We start from the raw sequence: 20,868 nt of genomic DNA, 5'->3' as shown, positions 1-20,868 counted from the left end.
CACTTTGCAAAAGTAGATAAATAAACAACAATAGTTGTACCTGTCAAATTATATTGCTCTATTGCTGTTTCAATAATTAGTACATCGGCATCGTTCTTAGCTTGTTTAACCAATATATTTTCAGCAATGAACTTTTCTGTCAACATAGAAATAAATCGAGACTTGTTGTGACTATTTGTAAGAAATTTTTGTTGGCTGGTAGGAACTGTCATATGTTCATCGAATAAAATATCAGAAGATGAAGATGTTGCTAAAGTTCGACGCCGTTGTTCTGAAGCTTTAATATTGTTTGTGGAATCATTATAACCATCAAATACGACAGTAACTCTGGAACCAAAATGTCGACGTACATACAAAACGTATTTATCAAAAATAATGTTGAATGTTTCTTCGCTATCCCACACAACAGGGTGTAGCAAGTATCCTCCGTCAATGATATATGTCGCATTAGTGTTATTAATATCAACATTCACCTTTTGAAAACAATCGTATAAAGCAGACTTTTGCGTTTTACGCATCCCGATGTCATCAAACAACGATAGAGGGTAGGGAGCCAATTCATATTCAAAATATTTCTCAATTTCATAACCACTTGTATTATAGATGAGTTATAATATAATTGCTTAGGCAATTTGATTACATCCGCTTATTAATATTCCGGTATAAATAAAAAAGTGATCATAAAATTTGTGGCTCAGTTAGCATCACTTCCATACACAAGTAATCCTAAAAAATTAATAATTTCATTAGTAATTTCTAAAATTAGTCACGAATATTCATATGAGTCTGAATGTAACAGACATCAGACAAATTTAAAATTATAAATAAATAGAGTAAATAATTTAAAAAAATTCACTTATTAATTTTTAAATTTATCAAATGTGGATTTTTTTAAATTTTATTTTATCAATTATTTATTCTGGTTATTAATAAGTTTAAATTTGTCTGATGTTTGTTACATTCACACGCATATATTTAATTAAAGTGCATACCTTTTTTGAGTGAATGTTGAATACGACAAAAAAAACAGCTTTTCTCTATTACTAATAGATAACTTTACGAGATAAAACACTGTTTGATTTCAGGATCATAAAAATTATTATTTTTTTATAATTATACACCGAGCCTAAATAGAATATAACAATAAAATGTTTGTTTACAAAGTCACATACGCATGTAACCTAATATCACACTATGGCTTGTCCTCATAAAAACGACAATCAAATTGTCGCGACGATGACGTCACAACAGTCATTCACAGGTTAAAAGGTGCAAAATAATTATTTATATCATTAATTAATTAAAAACGGTTTTATGAACAAAACAATTATCAATTCTTATAGATAAAAGGATGAGCAATTTTTTGGCAGCAATTAAGGTCCAAATAAGTCTTTACAATTAGAGATAATTGGAAATTTTATTTTGATTTTTTAATTATGATTAATTAATTAATTATTAATTATAGCAGTAGAGCAATTGTTTATATCGAAAGAGCAATTCATGAGCAATTTTTTGGCATTTAGTTTTTCGAAAAAAATTAATTTTTGGCCTCAACTTGTTTATGGTATTCAATCATTTTGAAAAAAAAATTTGAATTTTGTAGTATAGATTTTCGACACCAGGGAGCGCTTTCATCAAAAAAAAAGTTGGAAAGGGAAATCCTAAGAAAATCCCCTTAAGGTTTTTTATTTGTGATTATTAGTAATGTCATTTTTTTACTAAAATGTTATTAAAAAATATGAAAAAGTGTTGTAATAATAAAATAATTATAGTTAAATATGATTAAAAAAATATTACATTTTAAAACATAACACTTGACAATGTATACTATGTGATTATTGATTAGAATAACATAATTTAAATTGATTATAGACCAATAGGTTATCTTACGGTTAATAATAATAAGATAATGTCAATATTCATTAACTACAAGTGAAAAAAAATTACTTATCACATAAATAAGTAATTATTATTATTTTTCTTAATTTATTGTAAGAATTTACCCGCAGTCTCTATAGTAATTATATCAAAATATCAACTTATATTACAACTCTAATTACTTCGTGACTAATCAATTGTTTTTTTGTAATTTTTTCTGTTTAGATTTTTAAAAAAAAATTTTTAAAATGCTAACAGAACAATCATCGGATACAATATCTCTATCGATTGATTCATTACCACTTGGTACTCAGGGTTTTCTTATTTTTCATGATGGTCGTACGTTATTAGTGACAGGTAAGATTTTATTATCATTTAAATTTATATTTTTAATTATTGATTTAGAGTCCATTAAATAATTGAATGTTTCATTAATTAATTTTAAAATAAATTTTTCATGTTTAAATAATTATCTCCCATTAAAAACTCTTAACTTCTTTTATCTGAATTAGAAATATGATACGTAGATATTAATATTTTGCATTGGCTTGATAATTTATTTATGTTTTGTATGAAAAATAAACTTTTTAATATTTATAGAACACAATGATGATTTATCGGAATTTTTATCGACGCCAGTGACATTAGTTCAATCAAATGATATCCAGTCTAAGTTACCAAATGGCAATTCATCAATTAATTCAGTAATTATACATTTAATGAATACTTAAATTATTTTTACTTATTATAGTGACCCTTATTTTGAGTATTTTAGAATTTTTTCACGATAGTCCTAATTCGGTTCCAAATTAAAAAGAAATTCCTGTCAAATGACAGTTGTTAATTTTAATATTAACCTGGCCCACACAGCTAAAGTTTTAAATAGAAAATACGTGTTATATTGCTTATGATTTAGCTATTTTTTTGACTAAGTAAATGTTGATGTTAAAATTTGAAACTTGACACATACATTCCTTATACTATCAAGTATAACTTGGGAACTTGCAATTTCATTTCATACTCAATTTTTTGATTTATGATTCATATAAAAGTCCACTTGTTACCAGATTTTTGGAATTTAAATTAAATGAGTCAAAATTCATATAAATCCATAGAATTTTCTTATAGAGAGCCCATGTTTCCAAAATATCTCTTGATACTCTAAATTAAAAAAAAAATGCAACAGAATTATATGAATTCTGAGTCATTTAATTTAAATTCCGAAAATCTAGTAAAAAGTGAAATTTCGCATGAATCATACATCAAAAAATTGAGTCTAAAAACAAATCGTTAGTTTTTAAGTTAAACTTGATAGTATAAGGAATGTATGTGTTAAGTTTCAAATTTTAACATCAACATATACTTAGTCAAAAAAATAGCTAAATCATAAGCGATATAACACGTATTTTCCATTTAAAACTTTAGCTGTGTGGGCCAGGTTAATATTAAAATTAAGCACTATAATTTGGCAGGAATTGTTTTTTATCTATTTATACCTGATTTAGGACTATCTTGAAAAAAATTCTAAAATACTCAAAACAAGGACCACCTCAAAACATTTATACGTTCGTGATAATTGTAATATTTATACAATAACTTTTTTTTTTTAGTCAGTAGTTCAAGTAAATTTGGGGAATTTAATAAACGCAAATAATTTACAACAAACGTTAATTCAAAATCAGACAAATGTACCAATTCATGTTGACTTCAATGAAGATGCTGATGCTGAAATCATTCCAAAACAGTTTGATAAAAATAATACATTTGAGACCAGTGTTAGTATGTTTAATAATAATGATAGTTTTATTGAGGAATCGAGAATATATATACCAATTTTAAACAAAACTGTAAAAAGACCGCGTCCTGGAAGACCACGAAAAGGTGCTGTCGCTCCATCAGATGTAAGAAACAAATTTTAATTACGTTTTGTAAAATTAAAATTTTATTTTATGAATATTTTATTTATTAATATTAATTATTTTATTACAGTCAGCTAAAATAAGTATTAAATGTGAAATATGTGGTGAAGAATTTGAAAAACCAATGCATTATCGCAAACATATGAAACATCATGGTGAAGAAAAATCGCATCGTTGTCCAAAATGTCCAGCGTCTTTTAATATACCCGTAAGTTGTGAATATATACATTTTATAATTCAATATGATAAAAAATTACATCAAGTAATTTTTAAAAGAAGACACAATCTATTAATTCTGTATGTTATTATGTTTATAGACAAATTTCACGCTTCATATGGCGACGCATAATTTAGGGGAACCAAAATGTCCAGAGTGTGGCCGAAAATTTGCACGAATGGCCAGTCTTAAATCTCATTTAATGTTGCATGAAAAAGAAGAACATTTATTTTGTCAGGAGTGCGAGGATGTATTTCCAACAAAAGTAAGTACTTACTATTATTTTATTATTATATATTTATTAGGAATGTGCGAATAACAAACTTACAAATTTTTGTAAAGATTTAAGTGAAATTATTTTTACAATTCATCACATGTAAGTTCTAAATTAAATATCAGAAATTCAAATTTCATTCAAATAATTTAAAAGTTTAATCGACTAGCTAAAAATTCTGAAATATTCGATTCTATTCGAAGTCATTCGCTCATCCCTAGTATTTATTTGAAATCTTACATTATAAAAGTAAAATTAAATTAGTTAATGATTTATTTTATAAATATTAAAATAATACTGCAAGCATTTTATCATTTTAATTTTATTTAAATTATTGCACTCCACTTATTTTTACATCAGTCGTAAATATTTATTATTATTACAAACGAAAATTCGTAATATAATAAATTAGAGCTGATTCTATAAAATTGACAGACTTGTATGTAATAAAATAATATCGTGAAACCCACAACTGAAAGAGAGACATCACTTAGATGTAGTTGGTCCACTGGGAGTTTAAACATTCCATTCTTAAAGCGATTGTGCTTTAAGTGGAAATTCTTCCGGTTCTCTCAGCACATTTGATTATCGCAAGTGTCCCTCAAAAAGGTCTTAGTATTCTAAACTTTAACGATAAACTGAGATAAATTTTTTTTTTTTCTGATAAATTTATAAATAGCATCTAAATATTTTATTCTACTATTTCAAATAGACCGTGGGTGATTCCTTGACCTCACGTGTCCTCTCTCTTATCTTTATTTTTAATGAAACAACAGTTATATTAAATCGATATACATTTTCTACTATCATTAAATAATAACTACAACTGTGCAGCATTCAATAATAAATAAATTTTTCACTAGTATTTGTTTTTTATTTACTATGTATTAATGATCAATGAAATCGTCCTTCGATATATCAAGGATAAATATATTGTACGATAAATATTTGCGAGAGTAAAAATGATTATTAAAAGTGGGCTATAGAATAACTACTCTAAGTAGGCGTAAAACTGACAGCGTACTTGTACAAATGCATTGTATTGCGTAACTAAATCGTATGATCTCACAGATCTTTAGAGAGAATGCTATGACAAATGTGTTATTATGTATACCCGACAAATTAACCAATTATTTAAATTAACACATTTTATTTTTATTACAATACTTATTGTTTATTTTATTTCTCTTTAGTAACAAATTATTATTATTTTTTAAGTAAATAAAAATAAAATAATCATTTGAAAAAACTGATTTATTTTTTTAACTTAAAATTTGAAAAGACAAATGTTTAGATTTATTACAGTATAGACGAAAAATTAAATACGAGTGTTTAAAACACATGTGTTCTATCCTCGGTCTCCAGGAATCAAGTCGTTAAATTTTATACCAGAGAAGATCGCCCCGGCTGTTACAACGAACAGAAGCTTTCAATTTTCGAAGAATCTAGTATACTGTTATACTACACTAAAAAAATATATATAATAAAAACAAAAGGAACAATTTAAATTTAAAAAAATATAAATAACTATGCGTTATATTTATATTTAATCCAGTAAAACTAAATAACTATAATTTTTAAAACAATCATTAACATTTCAGTCTTTATTTCTATATATCTCTATACTCGAGTGACATCATCCTCCCGGTAGGATGATCATAAAACACCGTGAGTGGCTGCTCAGCTGCTGTTCTAACACTTATGACATTAAATTATCACAATTTTATTTTATAAACTTTTTTTTTTTTAAATCTTAAAACCAAGTGTCAGTATCAATGTACTGTAATTTATATTAGAAGTACATTACAGTGTTACAGTTTGTTAAATATTTAATAAGTTGATAAATTAATTGATTGTTGGGTAATTAGTAATTAAAATAAATCCGTAACGATGAAGATAGTTAGTCAGTAGCGATGTGTGTCAACTAGTAAACTATGTTGGTGTTGTATTGGCGCGTGGGTAGTCGGCACGATTATTTTCTTAGGAGAATTACACACACCCTCGCCACTGTTATGTTGCCCGCATCAGCATCAGCATCACCAGCCGGACTCCAGTCAGTATGCCGCTAAATAATCTGTAACCGTCCCCTCATCTGTGCCGTCTTACATCTTAACATATTATATATATGTATAATGTATACATTTGTGTAGTCTTTGGTGTAATACGAGTGCGGTGAGACCTACGAGAGATTACCAACATATATATGTCCTTATTTTATTATTGTATTGTATATCATATAAGAGTTTAAGAAATAAACCGACCATGAAGAAGTAGAAGAAGAAGTAGAAGAAGAGGAAGGATAGAGGAAAAGAAACAAGTAGAAGAAGCAAAAGTTACTGAAGAAGTAGTTTACTGGAGCCCTTGTAGTGAAAAATAGGACCGCGTGACGTACACACGTGCTTTTTACCCCTGACAGATTTCTCATTCACGTGTTTATAATAATAATTATTGTTATTATTGTATTTTTATATAAAAGACATTAGTTTATTTATTTAATTTAGTAAATTATAATGAAGTGGATAGTGTTTTATATATATTTAGTGTTTAGTGATATCAGGAATTAATTTATTAAATAAAAAGTGCTGTGTTAAAAATAATTTAATGGGAAGTTTAGTTGTTATTGTTGTTAATTTATAAAAATAAATAAAAGAAATCAAGAATCATCATCATCTCTACAATCATTATCATTTTCATTAAGTTGTGTGTGGATTATGAGTTATCGCATATTTTGACCTCTTAATTATTATTTTGTTAATATTATTCAATCGGGTATGATTATTTTTAATTTTATTACACTTATTAAATATCAAACCGATGTTCATAATGATTTATTTTTAGTTACTATGGATTTTTAGTGCTATTGTTAATAAAAACAAAGTTTATGTAGTTTGAGAATAATTGAATTTTACGCTCTGTATTCAACAGGAAATAAATTTCTATTTCTAGTGTATGACCTTACAGTAAAATGTATATATCAAGAGAACGAGGATATTAATTTTTTTTTTATTGTTAAAGTAATGTCTGTTTTAGAAGATTGAATACATTTAAAAATATTTTTTTTAAAACATATACTTAACTTAATTATGTGTGGAGTTTAAAAGTTTGATAAAAGTCTCATCACTTATCGAAATAGCCAGTGCAAACGTCCGCTCTTTATGTCTTATCATTTTTTCCTCCATACTAATGAAAAATACTCTGAAGAGTATCACATTTCCATAGGATGTAATCTTCTTGACAAAAGCTTTGAGAGTTAACGAGTCCATCGAACTTGAATATCACTTCCTTTTCCATTGAATTCAATTATAAACTAGTCATTCATTACGATAGTATATCAATAGTAATAATAACAATATATAATTGTTTTATTTCTTTATTTAAACTTTCATTGTCATTGAAATTTTTATTTAAAATAATTCAATTTATTTTTTTTACTTCGAGTGTTAGAGTAAATTTTGGGAAAAATTTTTTTTTTAAATGACGTTTCTTAACAATTATCGGTGACTCGAGCAAAGAAGATTGCCGGTGTATTTAATAATGAATAATTATTTAAATTTATCAATTGTAATTATACTTAAAAAGATAATCATAAGATACATCTGTACCTCTGATCGTCATTCAAAACACCACGTGATCATATGGGGTCAAAAGCGAAAACTGGTTTCGGCCTATGGCGACGTCTCGGTGGCCAGATATTCGCTGACGTAACGTATGAGGTCGTTTTAATGGGGAAAAGGGTTTGGGTAGAAAGGACCCAGGACCAACGGAGGATCCGTCTTATATCCTTGCTTTTTAAACCTCGGTTATTTTTTATCCATAATTCTTTTTTTTTCTTATTTTCTTCTTTTACTACTTTCTTATATTAAACCTGACGGCAAACTGGCACGTATGCCGATGGAGAAGAGCTTTGTGTCGCCGGATGACAATTTCAAACGTTTCACATTCTTCTTTTCTCTCTCGCATCGTACATCACTCCCTTCAGTTTCAATATATATAATATGTTTTATTTTTATTTTGTTTATCTCATTTTATTATTCTATGCTGCTCGATACGAGAATGATGCAGACTAACAAAAAATTTTTTTTATTCCTAGTCTGAATAATTTCTGGTTATTTCTTGATTGTATGAGCCAGCTTTCATTTAATATGTAGAAAATAGTTTAAAAATATACTCGACTGTTTTAAGTTAAAATTTTAACGCGTACATACAACTGAATTACGTCTTGACGTAATATGTAACGTACCGTAACTCTTTAGTAAAGCGTTTTCTTATCGTTGGGTATGCGGTGTTAGATGTAAGGCAAACCAGCAAGACCTTTATAATAGCATTCACAGAGTACAAGTACTAACTATTATTTATATATGCACTCGATTGTACTTGAACTTCCTCTTTGGTAATAATAAAAAATATAAAAATTTATTTTAAATTGATTACATTCTGAAATATGTCGCGTGATTTCGCGCCATTTATTACAAGCTCTGACTTTTTAATCCGCAAGTTTTATTGTAAATAAATATATGGAAAAAAAAAAATTTATATAAATTGAATTGAAACCATTTATTTAATTAAACAGTCACTACATAATATTTTATTTTGTTTGTAAAATAAATTTAAAAAAAACTTAATTAAAAGTAAAAAAAGATTTTAATAAATAAAATAATTCTATTTGGTAACTTGTCTTGAAAAAAAAAAAAAAAAAAAAATTAATTTGAGTAAATAAAAATTTTGTTATCTTTCAATTATCAATACCGCTGCACAACCGTGCTTTTTTTTTTTTGTTTTAATGTTGTATTTTATGACTGCGGTCTTTTTGGGCCATTTTTTAACGCATGGTGAAAGTAATTGAAAATAAAAATAAAATACATTTAAAAATGAATAAATAATAGAGAGCTTGAGAGGTGTAAGCCTTTTAAAGACACTCGTGGACCTGATGATACGACCAATATTGCCGTGAAGTTGACGTAATGCTATATAATGGATGGAGGAGGATAAAAATGATGATGCAGGCCGCGAGAGAAAAATATAATCGTATGGCTGGTGCAATCGACGATGATCAGAGACGGCGGTTCATTCCGCCACGCTCAGATTCTTCCTCTTGCGCCGCTTTATGAGGGTTAATGGCATCTTTAAACTTCGCAGAAATTCGCGAGTAAATTATTTCATTTAAAAATAAATGCATACAAATTTTTTACTACTTTTTTTTTCACTTGATACTTTTTTTTTTCAACATCCTTAAATACGAGACCAACAAAAATAAAGAAAAAATGTTTAAACAATTATACACATTATATATATAAAGATTGTGATTAAAGACCTACTGAATAGTTATATCATATCTAAAATTATTGAGTTGTGATAAAAAGGAGTATGAAAAAAGAGGGGTTCGTTGCTCTCGTAAAATTTGTTGAGAACAACCGGTCAATTCTAAAGAACCCTATCATCTAATCTGTGTTAGTTTCGTTATTATCGTTAAAATATTTAAGAGTTGAACTTTCATATCGATAACCAGGCTATCATATTTTATTTTTAACTTGAAAAAAACCAAACAATTTAACAATAATAATAATAATAATAAAAAAAAATTAAAACATTACTCACGTTTATTCCAATTTCATCTGATAAATCTCAACTTTATAATTTAAATATGTCGATAAATAAATTAATCATACACTAGAATATATTGATAAATAAACTGAATCGTTGAACTTTACCGAGTTGCACGTGTATATACTTATAAAGCTCAGTTTATAGTTATATTAATAGGCAACTGCTATTAACCCTGAAACAGAATAACACATTTAAAAAAAGACTCATCAGGAACTGACGTAAATTCCATAGTTCAGTTTAACAATTGTTATTCATTCCATTAAATATTTTTTTAAATACTGTCACCAATTGTTATCATTTATTATAAAAAAAAAAAAATTTTAATAACTTATCATTAAACTAAATTATTTAAATCACAACAAAAGTATATATTATTTTGTTAGGGATTTCCAACAAAAATTATTTCATAAAATTTATTTATTATTATTATTATATAATCAAAAAAAATTTATTTAAACAAGTAGTATATATGAATAACGATTACCATTATTTTGCTGTTAAAAATGACTTTCTCAAACATTAAATTTTTTTTTGTATTTTTTACGCTCTCTTTTTTGACATTATTTTTATTTATTTATTTTCATTTCTTTTTTATTATTATAATTATTTTTTATGTACCTTTTTTATTATGCACTTATATTTATGTTCCTAAATATATATATATATATATATATATATATATATATATATATATATATATATATGTGTGTTTGGTAGTGATAATTTAACAACCTTTTTAATGAGAGACGGCACAATTTCAAATGCAGATTTACAATGAACGTTAATTTTTCCTTCAATAATATATTACATAGCGCAATGAGTCTGTTTGACATTTGACACGACAATTGGTCTGTGCTAATAATTCAACATACCAGTTCTTATTGTTATGCATACAATATTTTATTCTGTATATAGAATATTGTAATACATTAGATTTATAACTAGTTCAATTTACACTTAACATAATTTTTATAAAATAGACAATTTATGAAAAAAAAATTTCAAAAAAATTTATTTACTTAAAATTACAAAAAAAAAATTAACAATAGCATTTATAAGTCCATGGTAATTAAAAATAAAATGGAAATCAATGACTAATTTAAAAATAAAATTTATTAGAACGTGATTTAATTCTGAAGAGAAAAACATCATCGACTAAATCATCACTTAAAATAAGAGAGGAAAAGAAGAAAAAGAAGATAAAAAGGAGATTAAAAAAGTGTATAAAGTATGAGATTAAAAAAAAATATGGAGCAAAAAATAACAGTAGAAAAATAAACAGATCTCTAACACAAGTTTGTAGCTTGTGTATGATTATGATGCCCTCGTGGATACTCACCGCAACTGCGTTGGATTTAAATGAACAAATAAACACAACATTTACCCTAACGAAGGGCCATCTCTTTGCCTCCGGTTTGTCTGGATTAATTAAACCGTTAATTAAAAATAATATCAAACTATTCCAAAGACAATAATGCATTTAAATTATTTAAATTAAAATATAATTAATAAATAAATGAATTTATAATTTTTACAATGTGTTCAAAGTCAATGGTGTTCAAATTTAATTAGTTCCATTAAAGAATAAGTCTGCTGATTAATTAGTACTGCCAAACAATGTATTAATTATTATTTATTTTTTTTCTTTATTACGATAAATAAAAAAGTGTTCTTTAATTTAAAACTAAATTAATATGAAAGTCAGAATGAAATAATTAATTATAAATATAATTTTAATTGTATAAAATATTACCAACAATCAGCTCAAATAGTTTCGTCCTGTACGATGACGTTCGCTGTTGATTGTATGAATTTCGCACTTTTAGTAATTTGCTCACGAGTATTTCATTTTGCGCTTGGTCTTAGTGCTCATTATTACAAGGTACAAATAAATTGTTTATATTTAAATAGAATTAATTAAATTAATTGATAAATAAGTAAAATAAAATAATATGAAATTATTAAATAATGTTACAGAGTCAATTAGAAGCACATTTAAAACTTCACAATGAAAAATGGTCAACGGATTACGTAAAAAAGTGCAAACTCTGCAACAAGCAATTTACTCAACCCGCTCTTTATCGTATTCACATAAGAGAACATTATAAAGTAAGTATTATAGTTTTGAATTTCATCTGTCTACTTGGAAACATGATGTAGGAATTTAAATATTAATACATATTTAAATAAATATTTTATTGTGTTAAATTATTGTTTTATTTATTAGTTGCAGACTAAGATGATGAAGCATACAAAGAGAGGACCGACTAATAGAGTTATATATAAATGTAAAATATGTTTGAAAATGTTTCAAAAACCCAGTCAATTAATGCGACATCTTAGAGTACATACAGGCGAAAAACCTTACACGGTAAAAAAAAATAATTTACTGAAGGGTAAAGGTACCACTTGTGGCCATTGCTCCATTTTTGGGCATTTCATCCTTAATTTTAATTAATGAAAAAGTGCAAAAGAAAATTATTATTTTATTAGTGGTATGAAAGAACAGTAGGACCTCGTTATAAGACTTAGTTTCTCTCTCAAACCTGGTTTATAAAAAAAGACAGCAAATAATCTTATAACGAGGTCTGGCTGTATCTTTGTTTACATTTAAATTGTATATCACACACCTAGGGAAGTAAAGTAAGAAATGTGAACAAATGTGAACAATATAAACAAATATGTGATCTGAGGCTTTCTTATTTACTTCCCGAGGAGTGTATGCTATTTTTCTCGTTGACGGAGGCGGAAAGCGGCAACTTCGTTTTGCACAGCGGGACGAAACTTGACGCTTTCCGCCCCGAGGCGAGAAAAATGAATTATGTCATTGCGTCTTTTACAAACTATTTTATTTAAATTTTTTAAGCGTCCAAAACTGGCCCTAAAATGCTCCAAATCGGTACCTCTACCTTATTTTTAATAAAAAGTTTTAAATTTATTAGTAAATAAATAAATATATTCTTGTTTTGTTTATTTACAGTGCAATATTTGTAATAGATCGTTTTCACAAAAAGGTTCACTTCAAATTCATAAATGGAAACATATTGGTATTAGACCGTATCATTGTGGTCAATGCGATTCGAAATTTAGTCAAAAAGGTAATTATGTAACTGTTAAATCTAATTTAAAAGTAACTAGTAATCTACATTCCTCATATGGCTGTTCGAGTGTTGTTATTAAATTTATTTAAGATTTTTTAACGTAAATTATTTATTGAATCATATACTCATCCTTTATAATTTTTATTATCGTTTAAAGCTCATTGCGCGAAATTTTTTCATCCATCTCAATACTTAAAAAGCCAACCAACGCTCAAATTTTTTTTGTACTGTCGTTTAGCTCTTTTTCTCGTATTTTGTTTCATTTTTTTCGAAATATCTCAAAAATGATGACAGAATAAAAACAAAAATAGATTAAATTTTAGAGTTATCACAGAGATTTTTCCCACAATAAATACAAACTAATTTCAAAATATTCAAAAGTTTTCGATGTTAATAATTTAAAAATTCTCAAGTAGCACAGAGACAACTTTAAGATGTCATATGATGTCTTTTAAAAGGCCATGACAATTTTTTTTTTATATCGAAGTCAGGTTTTTTTTAATGTAAATAAGACATACAAATGTTGATCCTAGGAGTCATAAGAAATTTGTATTCTTTGTTCCTTCCTAAAAAAGTCATTTTAATTAGAAAAACAAATCAAAATTTTTTGGCGCGAAATTTAAATGTGTGTATGATTATTCAGAAAAATTATGATATTAAACTAATTATCATATAAAAACATTTGAAACCGTAAAAAAGCATAAATCCACGTCAAAATTTTTCCAACGGTACCAAATTTAATCACATTAAATAATTTTATCATACACGATAAAAACAGTGGGTTTAGAGAGTGAACCTCAAATAGACACTTGACATTTTATTTTACCATATTAACTAAATATTAGGACTGTGATTTCTCTGATAAGTTTTTACAGTCTTAAATATTACACGAAGATTTAATATGTTTTGGACATTGTAAAGGTGACTTTTTGAGTATCCAAAACGAGTATAAATAAATATTTTTATTAATATTAATTAATACTTAAACAATAGAAATAAAAAAAAAAAAACAATTTTTTATGTAATTACTACACTTTTTATACATATAAGGTATTATTGATTAATAATGTATTGCATGTTATGATGTTTCACTATATTTAAAAAAAATTGATTAAAGTTATGTTTTCTTAATGTCTACAACTAGTTTTTCTACCCCAGTTATGGCTTGGAAAAAATTTTCTTTATTCTCTTATTAACATCTAATAGATTATTTTAAAATATTACTAATTGATAAGTATTTGCACTTCAGGTAATTTAAATGCTCATATTAGAAGAGTACATCGTCAACCAGATGGTGAGACAGCTTATCCATGCTTGCGATGTACATGTGCTTTTAAAAAATTAGCAAGTTTAAGTATGCATATGAAAAAAGTCCATGCTGTTCCTATAGAAGTACGTATATCAATATACATGTTGAGGTGTTTAGTTTCCAAATCAGATCTAAACATTTTCCACACTGGAAACTTTTTTTTTTCCAGAATACACCAATATTTGATAATTCAACTCCGAATTTAAACATTAAAAAGTCTGGAGAGTCAGAGGACAAAAGTGATATACTACAAGAAGCTTTGAAGATAAGCGGCTTATCGGATAAAGGAAAAACTCCTAATGCTGGTAAATTTTAGTTATACATCAATCGTTCATGTCATTTTCATTATTTAAAAAAAAAATTTTCCTCAATTATTACAGATAATGTAAATTCTCCGAAAGTTAAAGAAGAAGTACAAACTTGTTATGTAACACTCATGGATAAAACACCTGAAGGTGGTTTCAGGTAATTAATTTTCAATAAAAATCATTTATTAATAGTCATTGGATTTATTTATTTATTTATTAATTAAAATATTATTTCATAGACGATATGTTACAATAAAACAACGTAGTATTGGTCATATAAAATGGTACTCTTGCTCGTATTGTCATAAAGAATTTAGAAAACCATCAGATCTAATTCGTCATTTACGAGTACACACTCAAGAAAAACCTTACAAGGTTTGTTGTACTTATAAATAATAATAATAATAAATAAATTATTAATTATTTGTATTAAATAACTAATTTTAATTTAAGTGTTCATACTGTTGTCGTTCATTCGCTTTAAAGTCAACCATGATTGCCCATGAACGGACACACACAAGTACAAAAAATTATATTTGTGGGACGTGCAATAAAAAGTTCACTTGTCATAGCAGTTTAAAAGCTCACACCAGGTAAATAATAATAATTAAAATTATTAAAAATAAAAAATGTAAATTTATATAATAATTTTTTTTATTTTAAACACAGAACGCATACAAAACCACACAAGTGTAACTCGTGCGGTAAATCATTTAGTACAATTACCCTATTGAAAAGTCATATGCAAAACCACATGAAAACATTATCAGCCGATGCAGAAGCTTTGATACCACAAATTGTATTAGAAGAACCATTGGTAATAAGTGATGCTGGTGATAAAATAAGTGTTGCTCATGTTAAATCTAAACAACAGAAAAATGGTGATGATAGCAATGATAGTGCTGGTAGACCACACAAATGTTGGGCTTGTCCAGCAGCATTTAGAAAAATAAGTCATTTAAAACAACATTATCGTCGTCATACTGGCGAACGTCCATTTAAATGCCCAAAATGTGACGGTAGATTTACATCAAATAGTGTTCTTAAGGCTCACTTACAGACTCATGAAGCAGCTAGGCCTCATAATTGTACTGTTTGTAATGCTAAATTTTCAACACACAGTAGCATGAAACGTCATTTAGTTACTCACAGTAATGTAAGACCGTTTATGTGTCCTTACTGTCATAAAACATTTAAAACTACTGTCAATTGTAGAAAACATATGAAGATACATAAAACAGAACTTGCTCAACAGGTAAATTTATTGTTTAAATATATATTTGTTTGATATTATATTACACAATAATTATTTTTTTATCATTTTAACAGCAGTTAGCAAAACAAAATGTACAAGAAAAAATTATTGAAACTCCAATACCAGATAAAGTAACAATACCCACATTAACAGAAAATTTAAATTTACCAGAAGATATTACAAATACTTTCCAACCAAATATAAGCTCTGATTTTACTCAAGCATTCAATGACCAGTTTACATCTATGGATGTGGACAAAAGTAAATCGTTTTTAACTGATGATAGCCGTACTGAAACACTAGGTAATTATTTAAAAAAAAAAATTATGTTCATTATTATGGGTTATTCTATAAAAAAAAAAAATTTTTTTTAAAATGGTTGACCCTGTGAGCCAACTCCAAAGCTTCCCGTTGTTTTCGAACTCGGAGACGTTATTATTGATAAACTTTTGAGTTCTGTGAGCTCAAAAAACGGCTGAACCAAAATATACACACTTTGCTGAAGGAAAGTAATTTTTGTCCGATAATATTTTCGAAACAAATCAACCGATTTGCACGTGCTATGTGGCAATCAAAAGAGCTTATTGGGACATAGATTTGAACAAACTTTGAAACTAATCGGTCGAGCAATTTATGAGTTATGGAACACAAACTTAAAAAAAAAACATTTTTTTTATTTTTATTTTTCGTATAACTTGTAAATTACGCAACCGATCAACTCCAAAATCTATTCAGTTCTAAGTCTTGATAAGCCCTTTCCATTGTTGCTGAGTACGTTCAAATCGGTTGATTCGTTCCAACAATACCGTCGGACCAAAAAAGTTTACACACACACACACACACACACACACACACACACACACACACACACACACACACACACACACACACACACACACACACACACACACACACACACACACACACACACACACACACACACACACACACACACACACACACACACACGCAGACGGACGCCATTTAAAAGGGTCAGAATAGCTTTCTAGGACTTCAAAACGTCGAGATCAGCTGAAAAATTGATTTTCGAAAATCGGCCCGAAGCCAATAATTTCCTGTTATGAAAATTTTCAATATTCATAACAGGAAGTTAAAAAATTTCAGTGTAATATATAGCCTCAGAATCTGTACTTTACATTACACTAATTTTAGTCTTTAAAATATAAAAAAATTTTTATTTAATGAAATTGGTTTATTAATTAGTTCGTCGATTACATTCATTATTTTATTTAGTTTTTTTCGAACAAAAAATTTAGCCATCTTAAAAATTACCTAGTCTGTATAAAAAATTATCAGTTTCAGAAAAGAATATTAAAATTGATTTAAAATTTGTCGCAAGGTCAGAAAAATAAATTTTTTTATTTTAATTACATTATTGAGGGCCTCTAATTATTTGTTACAATAAATTAATATCCAATTATCGAGTTGATAGTTTATTATAAAAAAAAATTTATATTATTAGTGTTTTTAATAAAAACATTTTTTTTTTGGAAAACAGTTAATGAAATTGGAAAAAAAATCGCTAAAATAAAAAAAATTATCACTACAGGATGTGAGTCATTATTTTTATGTAAATAATAATTCTACCGAACTTCAAAAAGATCAGCGAGTCACGCTATGATAATTTTTTTTTCGTAGACTGACTCATGAATATTTTATATATAAATAAATATATATAAATATAAATAAATATATATAAATATAAATAAATATATATAAATATAAATAAATATATATAAATATAAATAAATATATATATAAATATAAATATATATAAATATAATATATATATATAAATATACATATAAATATAAATATTTAAAAAAAAAATAATCTTTTACAATTTATTTACTTTTTTAGAAAATTTACCGCAAGTTAATACAAATCAGTTGGAGCCGACTCAAACATTACATGCCGATGAAACTGGTACTATTACATTACCTAATTATTCTGGAGATCAAACTCTTACAGCAGTACGTCATTCTACTATTATTATTTTTCATTATTCGTTAATATTCAGCGGAGACATAAAAGTGATAATAAAAACTATTTTACAGGAAAGTATTCGTGAAATAGAAGAAACTTTAAATCAACAGTTATTTAATATTGGTATGAATCTCGGTTTGAATACAAATTTATCACGACAGATAAGTGAAACAGATGTACCATTAGAAACTCGTGAGCAACCGGTACTAAATATAATATACGACAACTCAAAGACCCTTGATTCATCGGATAATATTAATCAAAATATTTTTCCGCCGCACTTTGACACTTTTGACATGAGTCAAATAACTCTGCAGGCAGATACTGAAATGGATATTGGAATAAATTCAGCGAATTCAACAAGTATGGCAAGTATTTTACCAAAATCAGCTCAAGAAGCTCAACGATTGGTTCCAGTTTCTACTTGTAATACCACCATTACAACTACATCAGAGTCAGGTCAATTAAAAGAATCGCGACATCTTGTTGTTAATTCAACTCCATCTTATTCAGATTTATCTAAACCTGTACAATCTTGTCCAAAGTATCCTAAAATAATAGCCAAAGCCGATACGACTAATGAAGTAGATATTTTAAATTTAAACAGTGAATCTAATGATCATTCAGTTCCATTAGTTTGTAATTATTGTGACAAACTATTTGGACAACTGGATGAATTAAAAGCACACATGGATAATCATGTGTCTGGTTTAACAAACATTGATACAACTACTGATGATAGTAGCAATACAAGTATTAAAAAAATTATTGAAAATAGTAACGGGTCATTGCAATGTCATATGTGTTATAAAAAAGATTTTGATGTTAATTCATTGAAGAAACATTTAAAAACTCATCGTGGTGAAAAAGAATTTCAGTGTACAGAGTGTCCGTTAAAATTTTGTACCAACGGTGGACTAAGTCGTCATTTAAAAATGCATGCATGTAAAAAAATAGATAACTGGACATGCTCCGTATGTTTTGAATCATTTTCAACAGAAAATCAGTTAACGATTCACAGTAGAACACACGATATTGGTTGGAATTCACAAATAGAACCTGACAGCTCACAACAAGATTCGCTAAAAATTGAGTCGGATTTATTGACAATAAATTCCGATTCTGTTGTATCAGTATCGGAAAAATTACTGTTTGATACAGTAGTTGAACAAAATTTTATTAAAAATAAAAATAATGATTTTCAAGAAAAGAAAGAGTATGACAATAAATGTAAATATTGTCCGAAAACTTTCAGAAAACCAAGTGATTTAACTCGTCATGTAAGAACGCATACTGGGGAACGTCCATATCAATGTGAACATTGTGATAAAAGTTTTGCTGTTAAATGCACTCTAGATTGTCACATTAAAGTTCATACAGGCAATGAAAAATTTTCTTGTCACGTTTGCAACAGATTATTTGCAACAAAAGGAAGTTTGAAAGTTCACATGCGTTTACATACTGGTTCAAAACCATTTAAATGTTCTATTTGTAATTTACAATTCCGTACTTCGGGTCATCGTAAAGTACACTTACATACTCATATGCGTGATAATGATAAAAATATAAGTGGCAATAATACAATTAATAATAAACGTAAACAAAAGTCAACAAAAATTCAAGTAATACCCGAGTTTAAAAATGAAATTGATGAAGATATGAGTGAAGAATCATTAGTGGATGTTAATCAACAAAATGAATATTCAAATATCGATACAATAACAATTGACGCTACTGGATTGTCAGATCAACTAACATTTAATGCTGATGGTACGATATTAAATAATAATTCAATGTTATCTATAAATGAAAGTAATCAGCTTGTAGCTAATTTACATTTTTTAATTGCCAATGGACTGGTTACAATACAAGCTGATGAAAATTTATTACCGCAATTGAGTGTTAATAATGATAATACACATAATTCTAATATTAATGTTAATCATAATGTTGACAATCAAAATGAACATACATTAGTTGCACCAACTACACTAGAACAAGTATCAAATATTCAAACTAATAGTTTAGTTATTACACAAATAAATAATCTTTCATCTAATGTAGAGCGCACTCCGCAATTACAATTGAATGATTGTATGGCACTCGTTGATTTACCATCAACTACTTCAAGTATAGTTAATGAAATTCCATCATCACAACCATCAGCGTCAATTCCAGTCTCAGTATCAGTACCAGTAATTCCACAATCAACAGAATCAATTGATAAAGTTGGTAACAGTAATAATAAAACATCAAATAATAAAAAAGAATGTGATATTTGTGGTAAAACATTTATGAAACCATGTCAAGTACAAAGACATAAACGTATTCATACAGGTGAGAAACCATATAAATGTGAATTATGTTGGAAATCATTTGCACAGAGATCGACATTGCAAATGCATATGAAGCATCACACTGGTGATCGTCCCTATTCTTGCCCCCATTGTGATTATTCATTTACACAAAAAGGTAATTTACAAACTCACCTCAAACGTGTACATCAGATGGACGATACTAATGATAAAAAAAAATTAAAAACAACACAACACATAATTAATAATAAAATTATACAGCAGGATGATAATGGGATCCCTAACTTGGATGATATTTCAATAGTTGAATTACTTAAGTAATTGGTTTTTTTTTTTTTTTTTAATTAATTAATTCATTAAGTAATTCAGTGTACTTGCATTTTTTAATGAGATGATTCATGTGTTGAAAATTTTCATTTATTTATTATCAGTCATCGCTTGATAATTTTTTTTATTCAACTCAAGAATCATCTTTGAAGTCAAAGATATTAATTTTTTTAAAATAACTAAAGTTTTCATTATATTTATAATTCTAATCAATTCCATATATTTTTTTTATTATATTAATAATTAATAAAATGCTATTTTCACTTCCATAAATAATTTTACTGTTAAGAAATAATTATGTAAGGTAATAGACTGAGTTCTCGTTACGTTAAATCGAGAATTAAAAAAAAAAAA

The 20,868-nt window shown here is 27.0% G+C and overlaps 1 protein-coding gene across 5 annotated transcripts; it reads left to right on the top strand.

Annotated features, from left to right (window-relative positions):
- Positions 1-1,710: 1,710 nt before the first annotated feature.
- On the top strand, positions 1,711-20,821 carry LOC103576072 (zinc finger protein 236). 5 transcript variants are annotated; one of them, XM_053737860.1, is made up of 18 exons: positions 1,711-2,017; positions 2,104-2,235; positions 2,479-2,582; positions 3,489-3,779; positions 3,868-4,005; positions 4,115-4,279; positions 11,870-12,001; positions 12,120-12,263; positions 12,873-12,990; positions 14,243-14,385; positions 14,472-14,607; positions 14,683-14,767; positions 14,850-14,985; positions 15,064-15,203; positions 15,280-15,865; positions 15,943-16,168; positions 17,747-17,859; positions 17,944-20,821. In XM_053737860.1, exons 2-18 carry the CDS (start codon positions 2,127-2,129, stop codon positions 20,506-20,508), a joined length of 5,331 nt encoding a protein of 1,776 aa, XP_053593835.1. In that variant the 5' UTR covers positions 1,711-2,017; positions 2,104-2,126; the 3' UTR covers positions 20,509-20,821. The 5 variants fall into 5 exon arrangements, with proteins under 5 accessions (XP_053593835.1, XP_008554329.1, XP_008554330.1 ...); XM_008556107.3 differs by having other exon boundaries at positions 1,711-1,962; positions 15,940-16,168; positions 17,944-20,820; XM_008556108.3 differs by having other exon boundaries at positions 1,711-1,991; positions 15,940-16,168; positions 17,944-20,820.
- The last annotated feature ends 47 nt before the right edge of the window (positions 20,822-20,868 follow it).

This window comes from Microplitis demolitor, chromosome 3 (genome assembly GCF_026212275.2).
Source record: "Microplitis demolitor isolate Queensland-Clemson2020A chromosome 3, iyMicDemo2.1a, whole genome shotgun sequence".
In the NCBI taxonomy this organism is placed as follows: Eukaryota; Metazoa; Arthropoda; class Insecta; order Hymenoptera; family Braconidae; genus Microplitis; species Microplitis demolitor.
This window is presented reverse-complemented; position numbering and strand designations above follow the sequence as displayed.